We start from the raw sequence: 19,141 nt of genomic DNA, 5'->3' as shown, positions 1-19,141 counted from the left end.
TTTTTTAATACTGAAGATATGAGTGAATTAGGTGTCAAATTAAACTACTTTTTATGCTTTATCTGATGGGATAAATTGCAGACTTGATTTTTAAATCTCAAAATTTTGTAACATTGCTAGTCATGGTCTGATCATAAAGAACATTTGGTCAGCGTTTAACTTTCCATTTTTCTGAAAGTGGATTGTTTGCATTGGTTGACACAGATTGATTGCAGCTAGTGAGAGATGCCCATATCACCAGCATTCACCTCAAATCTTGGGATGAATAACAGTGGCCTTCTGAAGTCAACTTATTCCAAATAAAATTGTTCTCGGGTCAACTCCCATTACAAGACATAAGCTGCACAGCACACAAAGGCAAGAAACATGTTGCTGCTCCCTTATTACATAGTTACTTTCAAACCTACATTTTGTCATTGGAGAATAGAATGAAAACATCTTCTCCATGATATTTATCTCTGATCTCCACACAACAGGAACTATAATCAGAGCAGTCTTTCACTAGATTGAAATGTGATTTAAAAAAACCCACAGCTTTAAACATGCAGTTACAAGTGCAAGAGATATTTTTTATTTATTCATTTATAGGATGTGATCAGCTGTCAAAGGCAGAATATACTGCTTCAAAATGTTAGTGGTCCACTGGTTGTTTGAACTGCTGTAATCTAAAAAACAGAGATACTCACACAGCATTGATGACTTGGGAGTTCCAGGAGAACAATCTTTTCATTTTTATTCATGCTTTATTTAAAAGTGAGAATTTTGTACAACAGATGGATTGCCAGTCCATTGCAGTGAGCAGATCAAAGTCAACAACAATTCTATGGGTCTGGCAGCAAGCATTGAATTTTGCAAGCATCCTGGAGTTTCATTGCCACTATTCCCAAAACCAACGTTAGTTTTAATTTATTTTTTAATTACAGAATTAAAATACTCCAGCCACCACGATAGGATTTTATATCCTTTTGCTTGATGCATTGACTCAGGTCTGTGGATTACTCATCCCAATATTAACAGCCACATCATCATTCCACAATAGCCAAAAATCAGGATAATTGGCTTTTGATCAATATTTATTTTCAACAAAGTGCAGTGAACCTGAACTGTCAGAAAGCATTTGATAAGGTCCCACATAGGAGATAAGTGGGCAAAATGAGGGCACATGGTATTGGGGGTAGAGTGCTGACATGGATAGAGATGCGGTTGGCCGACAGGAAACAAAGAGTAGGGATTAATGGGTCCCTTTCAGAATGGCAGGCAGTGACTCGGTGCTGGGACCGCAGCTATTTACAATATAAATCCATGATTTTGATGAAAGGATTCGAAGTAACATTAGCAAATTTGCAGATGACACAAAGCTGGGTGGCAGTGTGAACTGTGAGGAGGATGCTAGGGGAATGCAGGGTGACTTGGACAGGAAGGGTGTGTGGGCAGATGCAAGGCAGATGCAGTATAATGTGGATAAATGTGAGGTTATCCACTTCGGTAGCAAAAACAGGAAGGCAGATGATATAAATGGTGTCTAGTTGGGAAAAGGGAAATACAATGGGATCTGGGGGTCCTTGATCATCAGTCAATGAAAGTAAGCATGCATGTACAGCAGGCAGTAAACAAAGCCAATAGCATGTTGGCCTTCATAATAAGAGGAGTTGAGTACAGGAGCGAAGAGGTCCTTCTGCATTTGTACAGAGACCTAGTGAGACCACACCTGGAATATTGTGCGCAGATTTGGTCCCCTAATTTGAGGAAGGACATTCTTGCAACTGAGGGAGTGCAGCGTAGGTTAACAAGGTTAATTCCCGGGATGGCGGGACTGTCATATGCTGAGAGAATGTAGCAGTTGGTCTTGTATACTCTGGAATTTTGAAGGATAGAAAGGGGATCTTATTGAAACATAACATTATAAAGGGTTTGGACATGCTAAAGGCAGGAAACATGTTCCCGAGGTTGGGGGAGTCCAGAACCAGGGGCTACAGTTTAAGAATAAGGGGTAAGCCATTTAGACCGGAGATGAGGAAACACTTTTTCACATAGAGTTGTGAGTCTGTGGAATTCTCTGCCTCAGAGGGTGTTGAGGCCAGTTCTCTGGATACTTTCAAGAGAGAGCTAGATAGGGCTCTTAAAGATAGCGGAATCAGGAGTTATGGGGAGAAGGCAGGAACGGGGTACTGATTGTGAATGATCAGCTATGATCACATTAAATGGCCGTGCAGGCTCACAGTGCCTCCTCCTGCACCCATTGTCAATTGTCCATAATGCAGGAGAACCCGGAGGAAGCCCATTTGGTCACAGAGGGAATGTACAAACAAACAGCACTCGAGGTCAGGGTCAAACCTGCATCTCTGGCACTGGGGGGGGAGCAGCTCTACCAGCTGCACCACTGTGCCGCCCTTAAATTGTGTCTGTGACATCCATACACACATGTTCACACAAGTAATTGAATAAAGGGTAAGGGCCTAATGGCCACTGTTCAAAATTGTTTCAAAATATGTGATGCCTGCTGTCAATAACTATGCCATTAGCTGCTAGTACTGCCTCCTTTATTTAGTGCTGGTTGAGCTATGTCCTCTTACAGAATTCTGCCGTAATTATTTGCAGCTACATTGCACTAAAATGGAAAGCATCTTGACTTTAAATTGCTTTCCTCTCTCGTAGCTCTTCTCAGTCTGAATGTTAGCAGCAGTCTCCCAGGAATTCCAGAGCCATTAGACAGATACTCTCACAGAATTTTGTTCTTGGAAATATGCTTTGTATTGCCAAGGCAGGCTTCATCAAAGCAGCTATGGTTTCATGTGATTATCTACTTCAGATCCCCTTACTGGTATTTATACTCTATATGTTGCCTGATTTTCTCAATGCATAGCAAAGGTGAAATTTTGCTTTGATAGTTGCCTGCCACGTTTTTGCATGTTCTAGAGTGAAGGTCTGTTGCTGGATTTTGCCACAAGGTTGAAGAATCCTCAGATGGGTAGATAGTGTAGCGGTGCTGTGCATCGGCCACTACCAGTTCGCTGTAAAACTAAGGCAGGATGATTCTTATGTATGCATATTCCTACATTAGCAGTTCGCACGTTTCTTCCCCCAAGAGCTCTGTTTTTCGACTGTTAATACTGGCTAATTTAAAGAGGTCACAAAATGGAGGATCTTTGCATTTGCTGGGCCTGCTTGGTCTCTTTCTGTGAAAGTTGCAAGATGGGAGTCATGGCTCCAAAGAATCTGGACCCTAGATGGAAGTCGAGGCTAAGGAGAGGTCCAGATGTCCTTATTTAGTTAAAATGTATGAGGGTTTTCAGAAAGAGATAAGAAGGTCTGCAAATGCATAGGTTATAAAGGGGGATGCAAAAAGGTATTGTTAATAATGTTGCAGTGTTTGTGCTGCTATTTGATGATTGGTTAAAGTGTGAAACCTTGTTTAAATTGTTTATACAACCTAGGAAAATGGTTAATTACTTTAGTTAACTGACTTCCTTCTAGAAATTTCTGTGGAAACATTGTAATGGGGTACTTAGTAATTGGAGTAGGGAACTGTCAATAACTTTATAATATGATCGATATGTGTGATTGGCTTGTAAGGGCTGGGCTGCCGCCGCCCCCCCAACCCATATAGTTTCGCGCCATGGGTCCGATGCCCTATAAAAGAGTGATCCCCACGAGGATCAGTCGGTCTTCTGGAGGTGCACTCGGGATCGTGTGACCTGCTGGAGGTGTCTGCTCGCATGAGACTGAAGGGCTGTGACTAACAGGGAACTGCGGGGATTGGTACTTGGGGCCCTAAATATTTATCAACTATGTTCATTATTTGTCAGTGTCTGGATTCCCCAAGATTGTTGAATTTTTAAAAAAAAATGTTTTACAAGCAGATGGTGAGCAAGGATAATGAAAAGAGGAATGGTCAAGAATACAGAACAAGTGACAATAATCAAGTAGATGAATCGCTTACAGTCTCCTAGAACTAAAGGGCATAAGTTTAAGGTGAGAGGGCAGACATTTCAAGGAGATCCAAGATGCAAACTTTTTCCCCTCTACACAGACAGTTGTGGTTATATGGAACAAGCAACCAGAGAGGTATAGGGGGAAGATATAATTAGTATTCAAAAGAGATTTAGACAGGCATTCGTTTAAGTTTATTATTGCTACATGTACCAAGGTACAGTTCAAAGCTTTGTTTTGCATGCTATCAAATCAAATAACACTGTACATAAATACAATCTTTAATAGAATTGACAATGCAAAGTCAATTCTATTAAAGATTTAATGAAGGGCAAGATAAAATACTGGATATAATTCTCACTACTGACCAGGAAAGAATTACAGCAAAACATGGCTAGTGCAAGCAACTGCGATTCGAGTGGATAGGCATCACAAGGGCTGTGGACAATTAAATCCAAGATGCTCCATTTTGGTAAAAAAATTATGATTCTACGAAGATGGCCAATGGACTATGTGAACAAAATATGCAAGGACACGCATTCTGGTGCACAAACCAAAAAATATATATATATTTTTTTTTAAAGACAGAGAGATCGGGAAGTGTTAATTTCTAAAGGAGCCTTGCTCTTGGTTACGAAAGTAATTGAAAGACAAAATTCAGGTGTGACAAAGGATTAGGAAGCCAAGTGGTCCCATTGGCCTTTATGCAAGAGGGGTTGAGCACAAGTTACAATATCGACTGCAATTACAAAGGGCCACTGCAACTGGAGTATTGGTGCACAATATTTTATATCCTTACTTTGCATCACGTGTCTTGCTAAGTCTCTACAGAGATAGCAGTTTATCTTCTGTAGAGGGATTGAGTAGGCTAGGCCTGTGCTCTCTAGAGTTTAGAAGAATGAGAGATAATCTCTTTGTGCCGTGTTCTTATAGAGCAATGGCAGGCTGGATGCAGAGAAGGTGTTACTATGGCTGAAGGGACTAGAATGTCAGTGTCCCAGAAGTAGGACAAGCTCCTTTGGACTGAGGTGAGAATGGCAAATGTTTAGAAATCTCTTCCCCCAGAGGACCGTCAAGGATCAGTTACGGAGATCATTCAAAACAGAAAGATAGATTTCTACACATTACGGAAATCTGGGTTAAGGGTCATTTAAGTGAGAGATCAACCATGCTTTTGATGAATGGCAGGCCAGGCTCCAAGAGCTGTACAGCTACTCCAGCTCCTATTTCTAATGTTCTTATTGCACCTTTGAATTGCACGCATGGCTTTATTTCAAAACAACCTGCGCATAAAATGTCAATGCCTGTCACTCTCCAGTATTCTCATTTGGTTTCAGAAAGACTGATGGACAACAGCAGATGCAATGGCAAAGAATTCTGCACATCAGAGCTCTATCAAAGTAAAATTTACACCACAAGGTTTCTCTCACAAATAACCAGGGAATACAGGGACACTTAAAACAGCCTCTGTCGTGCAGGTGGAAGTGCTTGTTAACTGCTAAAATGTCAAATAAAATGTCAGCCAACTAAATTAAAAATTTTCACCACCTTCAAACATCTCCAGCTCCTCGTCCCTTCCCTTTAGTGTAGCACCAGAAGAATCTTTAACCACCAAGGGCCCAAAGCACGGGGCTCATTTATTCAGCTCTCATTTTTCCTATTGCAAAAGGGCCAATGCCAAGTTATGATTAGTGTATGAAACTGCAAGTAAACCATAGAATATTAAACATCTACACTTAGAAGTCATCTAACATTTTTGTGCATAAGTTATTCAGTGAAATCTTTTTTTATGCCATCAGAATTCCATTGAAGTTTTTATTTCTTCCTTCTTGATCCTTTCCAACGTGGCAATGGGTCCACTCGTTCTCTGATATTCATTCAGAATGATGTGCATCAGCTAGTTCTAACCCAGGGTTGAACAAAACCATGAATAAACCTGAAAGTACACACACACACACACACACACACACACACTTAAGCAACAAATCACTGGAAAGAGATTAGGGACATGCAAGTACACTTTTTCTTTCTTTCTCGAGTACTGGGAAAATGATGCCACCAGGAGCGTCAGTCTAAGTGACATGGAAAAAACCATCTAACTCTAACAGGTCATGGCCCAAATTCAGAGGTTTGCCATGGCTTTAAAACCATTATGCCAGACACGAGTGGTATTTTGTTAGGTGAGAGATACAGCATGGAAACAGACCCTTCAATCCATGCCAACCAGCGATCACCCCAAATGCTAGCACTAACCCACACAATAGGGACAATTTACAGAAGCCAAATAACCTACAAACCAGTATTTCTTTGCAGTATGGGAGGAAACCCAAATGGTCACAGGAAGAATGTACAAATTCCATACAGACAGCACCTTATAGTCTGGATTGAACCCGGGTCTCTGGTACTGTAAGGCAGCAACTCTACCACTGTGCTGTCCACATTTTAAAATTGGATGTGGAAATACCTTCCACATTTCACAGAGGCTTGTTGCTATTCAGAACCACAGGTTACACTGAGCAAAAACTCATTTCAACCATCAAATCAGTTACACAGATGGCATATTACATTCATACAAATCAAGAATGCTTTTGAGTGTTCCCCTCCTCTGGTGAAAATTGGTAAAAGCAGATGTATCCCAGTGTGAAATCATACATCTTTAGTTATATCGTTCAGCATTTTCTTCTTCCAAATATTTAAACTGCCAACTCTTACACAAATTGTATTTGCAATTTCAGCTTTAATAACCAATCTAAAATTCCATGAGGAGGCACAGAGGAAATAATTTATGTTGCCATAAGAGAATGCCAGAACTTGCTTATGTCGAGACACTGTTGGAAAGCTCATTCACACTCAGTGCCAAGACCACGAGGCAACAATGCAACGTAGTCTAAGGATAAAGTTCAGCTTTGGCTTCAGTTTCATTTCACTCAGAAGGCTAAGATGGACACAAAATGCTGGAATAACTCAGAACTCAGTGATTGAGAGCTGGGGTGGGAGATAGCTACCTTCACGTGGTCCGCCCTGTTTCAACTAATGCAATCAACCCGACATGCAAAATCAAATAAGATTAAATAGAACAAGTGGTCTTACAACTTTAGGCTGTGCACGCCATACACAAGTGGTTGAGACCCATTCCTTCTATCCAGAGATGCTGCTGAGTTACTCCAGCATTTGGTGACCATCTTTAGTTTAATCCAGCATTTGCAGTTCCTTCCTACACTCAGACATCTAAGGCAGCTTAATGGGCCTGTCCCACTTAGGTGACTTTTTAGGTGACTGCAGGAGACTATGCAGTCGCCACATGTTCGCAGGTGGTTGCCGGGGAGTCGCTTTCATGGTCGTGAGGAGTTCCCGCATTCTGGGAATTAGTCGCGGCCTCATTATGGTCGCTGTGAATTTTTTAACATGTTGAAAAATTAACGGCGACTAGAATGAAGCCGCCATGGAGAGTAGCGAGAATTCTCGAGCCGTAGGTGGGTCGCCACGAGGTCCTAATGGGTTGCCAGGAGGTCGAAGGGTCTCGTGGGTTGTGGCCGGTGCTGACCAGTGAATTTCATTGGCTCATTGGGGGGGGGGGGGGGGGGGGGGGGGGGGGGGGGGGGGGGGGGTAAGATGTAATTTTTAGAACCAAGGATAACCGACCGGTAATGATAAATGTCTGCCGAGCTTCACAGCCGTGCATCTCTGGCTTCTTAAAAGTTGTCTCCACTCCTTCTCCCCCTCTTTTAAAGGACTTACCGTACACTGAGCTTTAGCCATCTTTTTACAGCGCCAACCTTCCTGTTCATTGCGGTGTGTGGCTTTTTCACCTTGGCTTTGCACAGTGTGAATTTTTTAGACAGCGCTCCCTCTGTTTGCCCTGTCCCCCGCCTGGTGAAGGAAGGTGCGTCTGTGTTCTGCTCTGACAGTCACCGTTCCATTTGAAGATTTTTCAGGCGACTGTCAGCAACTTGCTTGGCAGTCCACTGAAAAATCGCCTAAGTGAGGCAGGCCCATTACTGATCTCCAGGCTAACAATTGTTCAAAAAGAAAGTTTGGAATTGTTAGAGGAATAACTTCCTGTTCATCCCAGACCATAAAACACTGTGGATGTGTAATATTTATCCATCTCTAAAATTCTGAAGGGCAAAAAAAATTAACACTAGTGCAGTGAAAACTTGCATAAATGTCCATTCAGCCAAACTAATCTGTTCTGCTATTTAAATCCTACAGGTCTCTTATCATTCCAATTACCTCAATCTTTCCCTCTCACCTTAACTTTTATTATCTCCCATGTACCCCATCCATTTGAGCGTCTAATGCATTTCCTAACGTAATTAGTTTTACATTTTAATCAGGAAATGCTTTAATTCCCTGCCGTATCTATTAGTCACAATTAAGAAAGCTATTAAAGCAGCCTTTAATATAAAATAATTAGCGTACATGTGTAAGAGTTTTTATAGTGTTTATTCACCGTTTTGGTGTGAACATGCCTGGAGAACAGTTTTGATCTCCATCCCCTAGATATACTTATCTAAGCGGGTTTGCCGTCTGGAATCTGGGAAGTTATTTACCCTATAGTGGAAAAAAAATGAAGATAGTTATCTTCCCACGTATTTAAAAAAATTAGTTCATTGAAGTAAGGGTTGATTCACCTGTTCCGAAAGATGAAATACTCCATTTGCTGGAAATCTAAATAAAAAGGTAAGGCAGCAACAGTGGAGAGAGAAACGATGGCAATGTTTGAATTTATGATGCTTCATTCAGAACTGAGTCTTCCCTTTGCCCAATTTATTTCACTGTTCCTTTCTTTTGCATCCATCTCAGACACATCAAGAGGCCCTGTTCAAATCAAAATCTAGATTTGTTCTTTTGACCCGTTCCACAATTTAAATGGATGCGGTGAAGATCTCTCATGAATATTAATCTATGCCCAGTATTCACCTCAGATTTCCCTGCCGACCTTGTTCTGAACTTCACACCTACTTGCTAGACTCAAGTAAACTCTTTTAGGGCAATGGGCCATTTAATTTAATCCACAAGAATTCGGAACCTGCATTGTTGCTGGTTGCACCATTTTTTCCTACGTCATCCAGTACTAGGAAATTTAATTCTGGTCTTTCTGTAAACAAGCAACGTTCCGGGAGACAAAACGATGATCAACTTTCGACATGAATGGAATGAGACATTTCTATAGCGTCAAGATCAAGCACAACCCTAGCAGCCACAAAGTTTACAACACATAACAGCAAGATTTAATATTTTACTGAATCTACCATCCTTCTTGCCACAAGGACCAACAGTGAACTAATTGGTATATTTTTTCTCATATTTAAATATTTTGCCACATTTATTGAAACTAACAAATTCAAAGGATTCTGTTCTATTTTTTAAAACATGGCTTTTTAATTGGGCTATAATAGTATGGCTTAACTAGGTTGGGAGTGTCACATAACATTGATTATATTACAGTGAAAAAACAAAGATGGATAGGTTGAACATGGTAGCGGTTGGGGGGTGAAGTAAAATATAGCTCCATATAATCTTTTATCTATCCATTTGGCCAACAGGATACCCGACACTTCAATTAAGTCCTACAAGATGAATTTGAATCTCTACCTCGAGTGGTTGTCAATATAATGAGCAATGAAGAGTGGGTAGCATTGATCGCTATCCACAATGTGTCATTAGCTCATTGAAATACTTAACAAAGCATGCTAATGGCATCCAAAGCCACATGACCAACATTTGTGCATCTTAACCCTTTGAATTTAACACTGCACATTCAAAGAGTGTATAGAGAATGGCTTAAATCCCACACTGAAGAGTGGCCCAGACTTTCAGGGCAGCAGCTCAGAGAAAGATTGGACTTAACTTGCCTACATCAACAGCAGAAGTAATAATCCAATGTCTAGCTTTGGCATTTGCCCATTTTTGTGAATGAACTGACTAATGCTCATTAAATCACCGTCTTGCAGAGAATTCAGAATGCTGACTATAATCAATAAAAACCAACAATAAATGTCAGGTGACTGCAGCGCATTTCATATGCAAGGAGAATCATTACATTTAAAATGATTCAGACCTCCCTTGGGCAGCAGTGACACTGCACAATCAAGTCTAAATCACCAGAATAAGATTTGCAAAAGACATTTATTCAGGCTAAGAAAGTAGAATTAAATATTATTTTCATCATGGTCTCCTCGTGCATTATTCAGGTGCCAACAACCCTCAAGATATTTAATAAATGGCAGTGAACTGTGCTCACAATTATTTGTGTTCAACAAAAGGAAAAATTGTTACTACAGTTCACTTTGTACTTTGAGACTTGCAAGACAAGGTTCTTCTCTATTTTCCACACTGCCATCTCATTTGCTAAAACTGACCCATCTTTAAATACATAAACAGTAAATGGCAGGTAGTACTCAAAAGATCAGGCAGCATCTGTGGAAAAATGAACTGAATTAATTTTTCAGGTCTCTTCAGACCAGGGAAATAAAAGTTTCAGAGAGCATGGAGAAAAAGGATAGAGCCAAGAGAAATAACCACAATACAGCTGGGCTTGGGCTGCAATGGAGACAATTTGTTGTTAAAGTTATCTGTTTCATACATTAGAGAGGGGACTTGGAGAAGACAAAAAGATGAAATACAAATGCCATGAATTCCAGAACTGTGCACAATGCCCAGCAAACTGGACAATCTTCACGATTGAACATTATAGATGGATACCAATAATTAAACATACAGCCAATTAAAAATTTGTATCAGGTTGACAGCAGTTGGAAGTGTTAACATGTGTGCCAAAGAGTATGAATCACTTGCATATCCAGCCCCAAATGGGCCCACGGTTTAGCCTACAATCACACCGAGTTTGGCGCTGCTGATTCTTTACAATGTTCAGTCTCCAACATATCACCATCTCAACACAGAACAATCGCAAATTCAGCCAAGTTATAGAAGGGCCTGGAAGAGAAAGAACTCGATGAGGTGATGCGGGGTATTGTGTGGAGACATTTGGCCAAATGAGAGTGTGAGATGGAAGAGTGGTGGCTGTACCATGGATTGAGGTAATGGAATTAATGTAAAGCTGAAGATGTGGCCTCCCTACATGCTGATTATATTCAGCATTAAGTTGCTGACATCAAGCTACTATTTACGCACATATTGATGTTCAAACCAGGTTGGGAACTTTACTTGATTAGCTCATCTTTTCAGAATATTTGACTGGAAGCACAGGCCATGTGTTTATTGCAGTAGCTGCTTAACCAAGAAATCATTGACAATTTCACAAGGCATCATAAACCATTTCCTACAAACATTTTCCCCTTGCCACTTCTGACTGGGTATGAGCAACACTTATGCTGATGTGACAAATACAAAGGATTTAAAATTAGTGTAAGTTTATTGTAAATTGAACCAAGTATGATGGTAGGCATAGACTCACAGGATTCAGGATTCCAGGACATTGGTATCAAAATGGAATTCACCAGTTTCTTATTCGACAAATATACTCCATTTAGACAGTAGGCAAACTAAACCAAACCACCACTACAACTGGGTTGCTTCATACTAACTCAATTTTTAACACTCCTATACATGTTCTTTTTGTTTATTTTTTGAAAAGATACTTGTTTTAGGAAATACACTAATTGGTCTCTCCTTTTGAACCTTTACATGGTTAATTAGCATGTGGGACATGACAATTGTCTACCTTGCCATCTCACAGAGAAGAGCGCACTTCATTCAATGGCATCCCTGTAGCACAGATTCCTGGATGCTGCCAAGTACTCATTGGTAATATTCAGTTAGGGATAGATTCTTCAGTCAAAAGATCAGTGGAGGTTGAGCTGACCATAGGACCTCCAGATGCAAACCATGCCCGACTGGGGATAGCTCAGACCAGTGGTTTTTGCATGGAGCCGAATGGACAGATCTCCACACATGGTAACATTTTGTCATCCCCATCACATCCCCAGAGGAAGGTTACAGTGGTGCTGAGGTTAGCTTGTACACATATATCAGATTACATTATTAATGGAATGTTTAGAAGCAATTAGGCAGGTACATGGATAGGGCAGGTTTAGAGGAAAATGGGCCAAATGCTGGAAAGTGAGACTAGTATAGATGGGACAAGTTGAGCCAAATGGCCTGGCCTGTTTCCACACTGTACAACTCTTTAATGTTGTTGCAATACATGCTCACTGAAGTAAACAGGACCATGTGGAGCAGTGCACCTATTCGGCCTCTTAAATCTGGTCCAATTATTAATCCAATCATGTTAATTCCATCACTAAATACCTTGACCAAACAGAAAGCAGTGGATGAAATCTAAACAAAACACTCATCCACGATGATTTCCTCATCAATCATACCAAATAAAAAATGCATCTCTGATAGTTCTGGTACTCTTGTCAAAGGGCAGTCTGACAATTAGGAACAGAGCCTTGGATGGTGAGAAAGGAGGAAATCGCCTGCCCGAGAAATTCAGCGGCATCTTCTCCAAACTGCAGGAGCATAATTGGCAACAGGAGGTTACAAGTTTTGCCTAGCTTAAAAAAAAATTACAATGCATTTTGTTCTGCCACTTCTATGTATCTAATTTCATAAAGATGCCCTAGTCACGCCATCATTTTTATTGGTATCTTAAAGACAGACAATCGAATTCCTGGTCGGCAAGTGTTGCTAGTTTTTTTTTGGGGGGGGAGGGGTGGAAGAGAATAGCTCATCGCAAAGCTGCAGAATAAAAGCATTCATCCGAAGTCCTCAGCAGATCAGCGAATGTAAACATTTTCTTTGATTTCCATCTCTATCCAAACACAACTTAATTGGCAAAACAATGTTTACCTTCAGTGCAGCTTCAGAAAGCATAAATGACAGGAAGTGAACTGCCTATCATAGGGCACGTAGAAGACTGGCCACTCAACCCATTACCATCAGTCGAGACACCTGCATGAAAAATATATCGGCCCCTCAAAAGGCGTAAAAGATCGATTCTATCAAACTGTCACACTCAGACATTGACTAGAATAGCAGGAGACGGAATAAAAGAAAATATATTGTTTGCAGAAAATGAACAGTATTTGCAGTAAGCTCTCAGTTCGCAAGCCAGCCAGAAAAAAATAAACGGGTGGTTACAGGAGAGAACGCTCTGGTTATAATGTACATCGTTAACGCTTTTCACACGTTCGAGACAATCGCCATACGAGATCACCTGCCCTCAAAGTTTCCTCCCTCTTGGTTAATTAAACCCCTAGCAGAGCCTTTTTGGATCATTCCTTCATAAAATGACCGGAGAAACATTGAGAGAATTATACAAATAAATGGTTAGAGGGCTGGGTTGTGATAAGGCGCATATGGGTTGGCAAAAGAAAGGCGAAACAATATGCTCGAAGCATATATACACTGCTTAGGTGGATTCATTCACGACCACTCATCAATAATCCCTCCACTGAGAAGTTTATAGGTGATTTTGAGTTTGCACCGCTCTACTTAGACGGATGGAAAGTTAATGCTAATCTCGCCGTTGGGCGTCACTACGCCAATTCACATTGGTAGCACGGAGTGCCTACCTTTACAGCAAGCGTTTCACCTCAAGCCAACGGAAGGTTAACCCCTTGGGTGCCGATGTCCATGCCACCAAGTGTCAACATCACGGCATTGACTATGGAGTGGCTACAGCGCGCATCCGAATACACAGGGGATGGAGATCCGTGCAGTTTACAGCCATAACAGTGTAATCCAACATTTAATATGCATGCACATAACCCGGGGAGAGGGGGCGGTGATTAGCCCATCTGCACTGCCATTGATTGGATTTGACGCCATGAGGACCCGAAGCCGAGGGCTGAGACATTGACCTGCAGGTGCTTTCCATATTGAAATGTAGCAAATCGGAATATACGTGGAGATGCAATCTCTCCGCCATAACTCGGAGCAAAAAAAACGAATTGGGTTGCGAATTGGCATTTATTTTGACGCAGACGGTGCTAAAATCCCGCCCCCCCCGTGCGTTTAAGCGAGGTTGCGATCCGCTTCGGTCTTCCCGATCACACATCACTACCGTAGCTGTTAAACTGAACTGCGCCTCAGCACCGTCTCACGCTGTGGCGAAGGCGGTTTAGTTACACTGCACACGTGAATAAGGAGTCCGGGTTCAAAATCCACCTGCGAGATACTCAAAGTGACCAGATTCCGTCCGATCACCGCACCCTAGTCGGTTAGCCACGGAGGAGAACAGCTCCTGTGCTCGAACGCCCTTGGATTTGAACGATTCTTCACACGCTCCATGGCAGCAATGATTAAATAAACATATCATTTACGCCATGGCGGCTACAAAACGAAACACGCAATTGCTCGCCTCTTTAAAGATGTGGCTGGTTACAGTTTATAAAAATAAAATGCCATCCAGGAACATGATGGGGGAAGGTGGCGCTCAGTTTGGGTAGAAAGTGTTTTAGCGAGATGCGTTGTTGTGGTTTACAAGACCCAGAGCGGCAGAGAGCAACTAACTGATCCTCTCCGTGGAAGCCCAGGTGTATCGTTGCAATCTATACAGACCCGAGATTAAGCACATCTGACAGCGCTAGGCTGCTAAAGTGACATCTCTAGGCGACATTTAACATGGATCCAGATAATGGAACCCAAGGAGTGTACTTTTTAAAGCCAATTACTTTTACCTCAGGCAAGTCATGGCCATTACAGTATGACCACTATATATCAATGGTCTAAAAAAACTCCCACAATTTTACATTATTCCACTCTCAAAGTTAGCTGAACCTCTGCCACTCTCTGCATAATCTGTATCCTGCAGTGTTATCCCTCCGGGGCCATTTCATCGCTAGCATATTGATGCTGAACCGCTACTCATTCGCAGCCTCCCATTAACGTGGCGGGAAAGGCCAATCGGAAATCCACCTTGTTGCTTTCTCGAGTGAACTGACAGGCAGAGCTATATAACATTTGTTTCCTCAAAATGCGAGGCAAAGTACATGCACTTTCAAAATCAACTCATCGTAATCGCACTGTACAAGAACATTTACAATGGACACGTGGGATACGCATATAGGAAGGAAATACACACATTGAACCAAGTGTAGCCAGATAACCACAACACGTGTCCATCGTCCATGTGTCCAATGGTAGGGGATATAATCAAGCGGCAAAATTTAGCTCCCAACAGAAAGGGCCAATATTATCCATCTTTTTTGTAAATCTATTGCCTGTTATTGATAGGTTCTGGAAGTTCCCGCAACCCGGGCTAGCGCAGAGAGGAGAGAGCGCCGTGCGACAACAATTTGCCGGTCATACATCTAAAACATGAAAAGCGCTTTCAACCTACCTTGAAGAGTCTCAGTATTTTGGCCACCATGATGGAGACGGAACTAGACGATGCCCCAATAACTCCCACTATTCGCTCGGGCTTGACAAAGATCGGGGGCTCCCCGTTCGTGCATCTCACATCCGAAGTGTCCTTTTGGATGTGAGTCTGAACGAAAGTAAGAGATTGCTCCAGTGCGTAGATGTCCTTGGAACAGGTGTCCAGGATACGAGCCCCCAAAGTGATGTTGGTCAGAAGATCAGGGTCGCTGTTAATTTGGTCCAAGGCGTAAAGCATCGCCTCTAAACGATGGATTCCCTTCTCCTTCTTGAGGTCCCCGCAGGGAGTTCCCTTCGGTCCTCTGGCGTGTACTGGGAAAAGGCCACCCAAGGTGAGGTCTCCGTCTGTCCTAATGGAATGAATCGCGAAAGGTTCCTGGGCTAAACTCTCTCCGCACACCACCGCTGCCCAGCACAGTAATCTCCACAAGGTGTGTAGTGCTTTCCCTGAACAGACCATCGTTAACCTCCCAGTCGGTCTCGAGTTGCAATCGAACTAAGTTTTTTTTGAAAAGGCACCTCTATTAGAGTCTGGCGGCAGTCATAATACACAAGGCAACGACTTGGTGACCAGCATACCCTGCCTTCCTTCGTTTGTATGTTTCAATATATGAACACGGAGATTTTCAATAACCCCACGATCTCCGTTATTCTGTCTCCAGTACAAAGCTATGGAAAGTTGGACGAGTTGCAGGAAGCAGGATCCATGCGTAGATTTGGAAAGTGTGGAAATTATTATTTTCTCCCCCTATAACAGCCGCCGCCACCAAGCGTCCAACCACCCAGCGGGACTACAGGGTATCTCTCTCCCGCTTAAGGAGCGTGTGGTGTCGGCATGATTCTGAGCACGAGTCGTTCTCTGCAGTACACCTCCATCAGTCCACGATCGTTTCGATTCTACCAGTGAAAAGACACTCGTGTAGCCGAGAGAGGAGTTGTTGGGGGTGGGGAGCAGGAAGGGGGGGGGGGGGGGGGGGGGGGCGGGGGGAAAGAGATGGAAAGAGATGGGGGGGGGGGGCAAGAAAAAAAAATTCAAGTGGCTTCAGCGGAAAGCAATGACGCTATGTCCCAACTACACCCTGTATCACTGCAGTTAGCAAACCATCGATTCGGCGCCGAGGGTTAGGAAGCCTGTTCCTGGGAAAAACAGACACGGTAAACTAATATCCATACACACAGACAGCTAAAAATAATCATCTTTAAGTAAACTCTTAAGGCATCAAAGCGTAGCCCAACCCGGCGCCGATTTGTTAATCGCGTGACGTTAAGTTTAATTTAAAATACTGCAATGGTTATGAAATGCATTAGTTACTCTCGCTCCTTCCTACCTTGTGGCTGTGGATTACGTTGTATTCTGTAGTGGGGTAAGTGAGAGACGCTCCGACATGCAGCAAGTGATGGTGATCGGTTGGATTCGAGTCCCTCGGGTTAATGTCGGAGAGAGGGTGGGCGGTGGAGGAGGGCTTTATTGCCATACCGCTGGATTCTTCAACCGCCGTTTCTTACAGCCGAGGAGAACATGTCATGCGGAATGTCTGCGAATTCCGTGCTCAATTCTTTTCGGGAAATCAGATGCACTGGATCGGATCTGACACATTAGAACAAATTCGGTCTGGCAAGAAAATCTCATCAAAACACCGAGTATGTCACACAATTCTTCATCTCTCGCCTGATACTCATCTTAGGTTATGTTACAATATAATTTACTTTGTACTGCTTTCACTGGATCCACTTGCATACCCCCTGTCTATTGTTAAAAGTGTTTTCCTCTCGACATTTGGTTTGGTGTAAACCCTAATGGTTTATTTTTTTTACATGAAGCTCAAAAAAAATGAACTCTCTTTCCAAACTTGCGGTACATCATCTTTCCCCATCCACCTGCCGTCTTTCTAATCATTCTGGAAATGGGATGCGGCTGTCTTGAGCTATCACCATCTGTTTTAAATGAGGAGGATGTGTGTGTGAAGACACATTATTAAAAAAAGAACTGCGGGTGAAACAGGTGTCATTCTAACCGCCCAGGCACTTTAGAAAATTGCAACACGATTAAACAAGCCTTCGACGCTAATTCGCGCCGCTGGATTTTATGGGAACGGCGTGTTACCCAACAGCTCTGCAAAACACGATTGGAGAACGCAATCCTATACTGAAATATCTCCGCACCTGTTTCATCACTTGTCTCATTAAAACGCCACCTCCACCCGAGCTCACCTTTATCCTATAATTAATTCTGATGATTAATTCATCAATGGGGAAGAGTTGAACTATGTGGCCTGTTTTTTTTTTAAACACATAAAATCTTCCCCTGGCCTGTTTTTGAAAGCGGTCGGATGGGGAAGACTCACAACAAATCTCAAACCGCAATAAAAACAAAAGTTTTGTAAACTGCAATTTTTCTCTCCAACTTTTCCGTGGCCCTTCTGCTTCCGTTATTCTTCACCAACAGCCTCCAGTTCTGGTGGGAGTAATCAGCCCCCCTCCCTCCTCCGCTAATCTCCCGCCTTCGGGCTTGTAACGTCCCTGACAGTTCCAGCTTGTATTTGAAAGCGGGAATTATGTAATAATAACTGCAATGGGCTGCCACTGAGCGGGAATATTGTGTACGCCGGGGGGGGGTTGAGCTAGGGGGTATTGTTTTTTTTTAAATACAGTTGTGTGAGGCTCATAACTTCGGGTACAAGGCGCACAAACATCATACAGGATATAGTACCAACCCCACCAGCAGAACGTTGAGTTTGCAGCTCCTGGGGAATTAATAGCGAGTTTGCACTGGTGCTATTAAATGGGTTAATTGAAGTGTAGGAATGTGGGGTGGGGGGGGACATAACACCACTGAGTTAAAGAGAGTGGTGGCGTGTAAATGGCGCTTTCTTTTAATTCCCTTTAATATATACCTGAGTGGTCGAATTTTAAAAGTAGTGAAGCAATTTTCATGACTCTAATTAAGAACATAAAATCTCTCAATCCGCGATTACAAAATGAGAGCTGCTTAGGTTTACATTTACCGCTCTGATCCGATGGTGTAACCCAACCTTCAGACACGTGGCTAGAGATGGCAAATGTAATCAGATCTGTGTCCACCAGTCATCAAACCACAGTACTTTGGTGATGCTAATGCATTGCAATTGAACACAGAGGGAGGTCACTTGGAGGAGTTGAGAGAAAGAGAGAGTGAATCCATTCAAGGCAATCACAATCCTATTTTAATCGTATTGTCCTTTACATTTTGAGGTTGGGGAGGGTTTAAAATTAAAAGCTGTCCGCTGGTCCAAAACAGAGACGTACGCAGGACAGTTAAACTTGGGCGGAATTGGGTTTCCACACTCGGAGGTAATACTAGATACCACGATCTATGTTGCATCTCAAACCCAAGAGTTCCGGAAAGCTGCCTCTCTTGATTATTTAGTGAACTGCATTAACCATGATATTTCATACGGCTGCCGGTGCAAATAGATTCGAGACGAGGGGTTGCTGCTTTCAGTATTTTATCTCATCAGTAATGACTTTAAAATTCTTCACCCGATTATCCCCCGAGGAGCAAGAAGCTGGGACTCGGGAGAGATGGGAGTTCAGCTTCTGTGCAGCATCTGAATAGTCCCGGCTCTTGTGTGGGACGGAATTGAACAGCTCATTGGTCAGATTTCCAATTTCTCATGCACTGATCTGCTGTCTCTTTCATCAAAGAGTCATTAAACATAAATTCGTTCTCGCTATTGCCAACCCAGGAGGCGGGTTAATTGTCCACCAGAGCACTTCCCTTTACCTGTGTATCTCAGGGCTACTTAACAGAGATTTTTTCCATCTGATTTCATTTTCTCAGTTGACTCCTGGAGTACAACCATTGGGGTATAAAAGC

The 19,141-nt window shown here is 42.5% G+C and overlaps 1 protein-coding gene across 2 annotated transcripts in view; it reads right to left on the bottom strand.

The window, feature by feature from the left end:
- LOC129704549 (metabotropic glutamate receptor 7-like) overlaps positions 1-17,503 on the bottom strand; it is a 464,128-nt gene extending 446,625 nt beyond the window's left edge. The window contains exon 1 of one of the 2 annotated variants that reach the window (XM_055647732.1): positions 16,614-17,503. In XM_055647732.1, coding sequence (XP_055503707.1) covers positions 16,614-16,760 — 147 coding nt within the window. In that variant the 5' untranslated portion in view covers positions 16,761-17,503. Of the gene's footprint in view, positions 1-15,247; positions 16,242-16,613 lie in introns of those variants that run through there. The other variant, XM_055647731.1, reaches the window with a different exon arrangement.
- Between the last annotated feature and the right edge of the window lie 1,638 nt (positions 17,504-19,141).

The sequence above is a fragment of the Leucoraja erinacea genome, chromosome 16, assembly GCF_028641065.1.
Source record: "Leucoraja erinacea ecotype New England chromosome 16, Leri_hhj_1, whole genome shotgun sequence".
Taxonomy (NCBI): domain Eukaryota; kingdom Metazoa; phylum Chordata; class Chondrichthyes; order Rajiformes; family Rajidae; genus Leucoraja; species Leucoraja erinaceus.
Note: the sequence above shows the minus strand (reverse complement) of the source record. Positions and strands in the feature narration are given on the sequence as shown.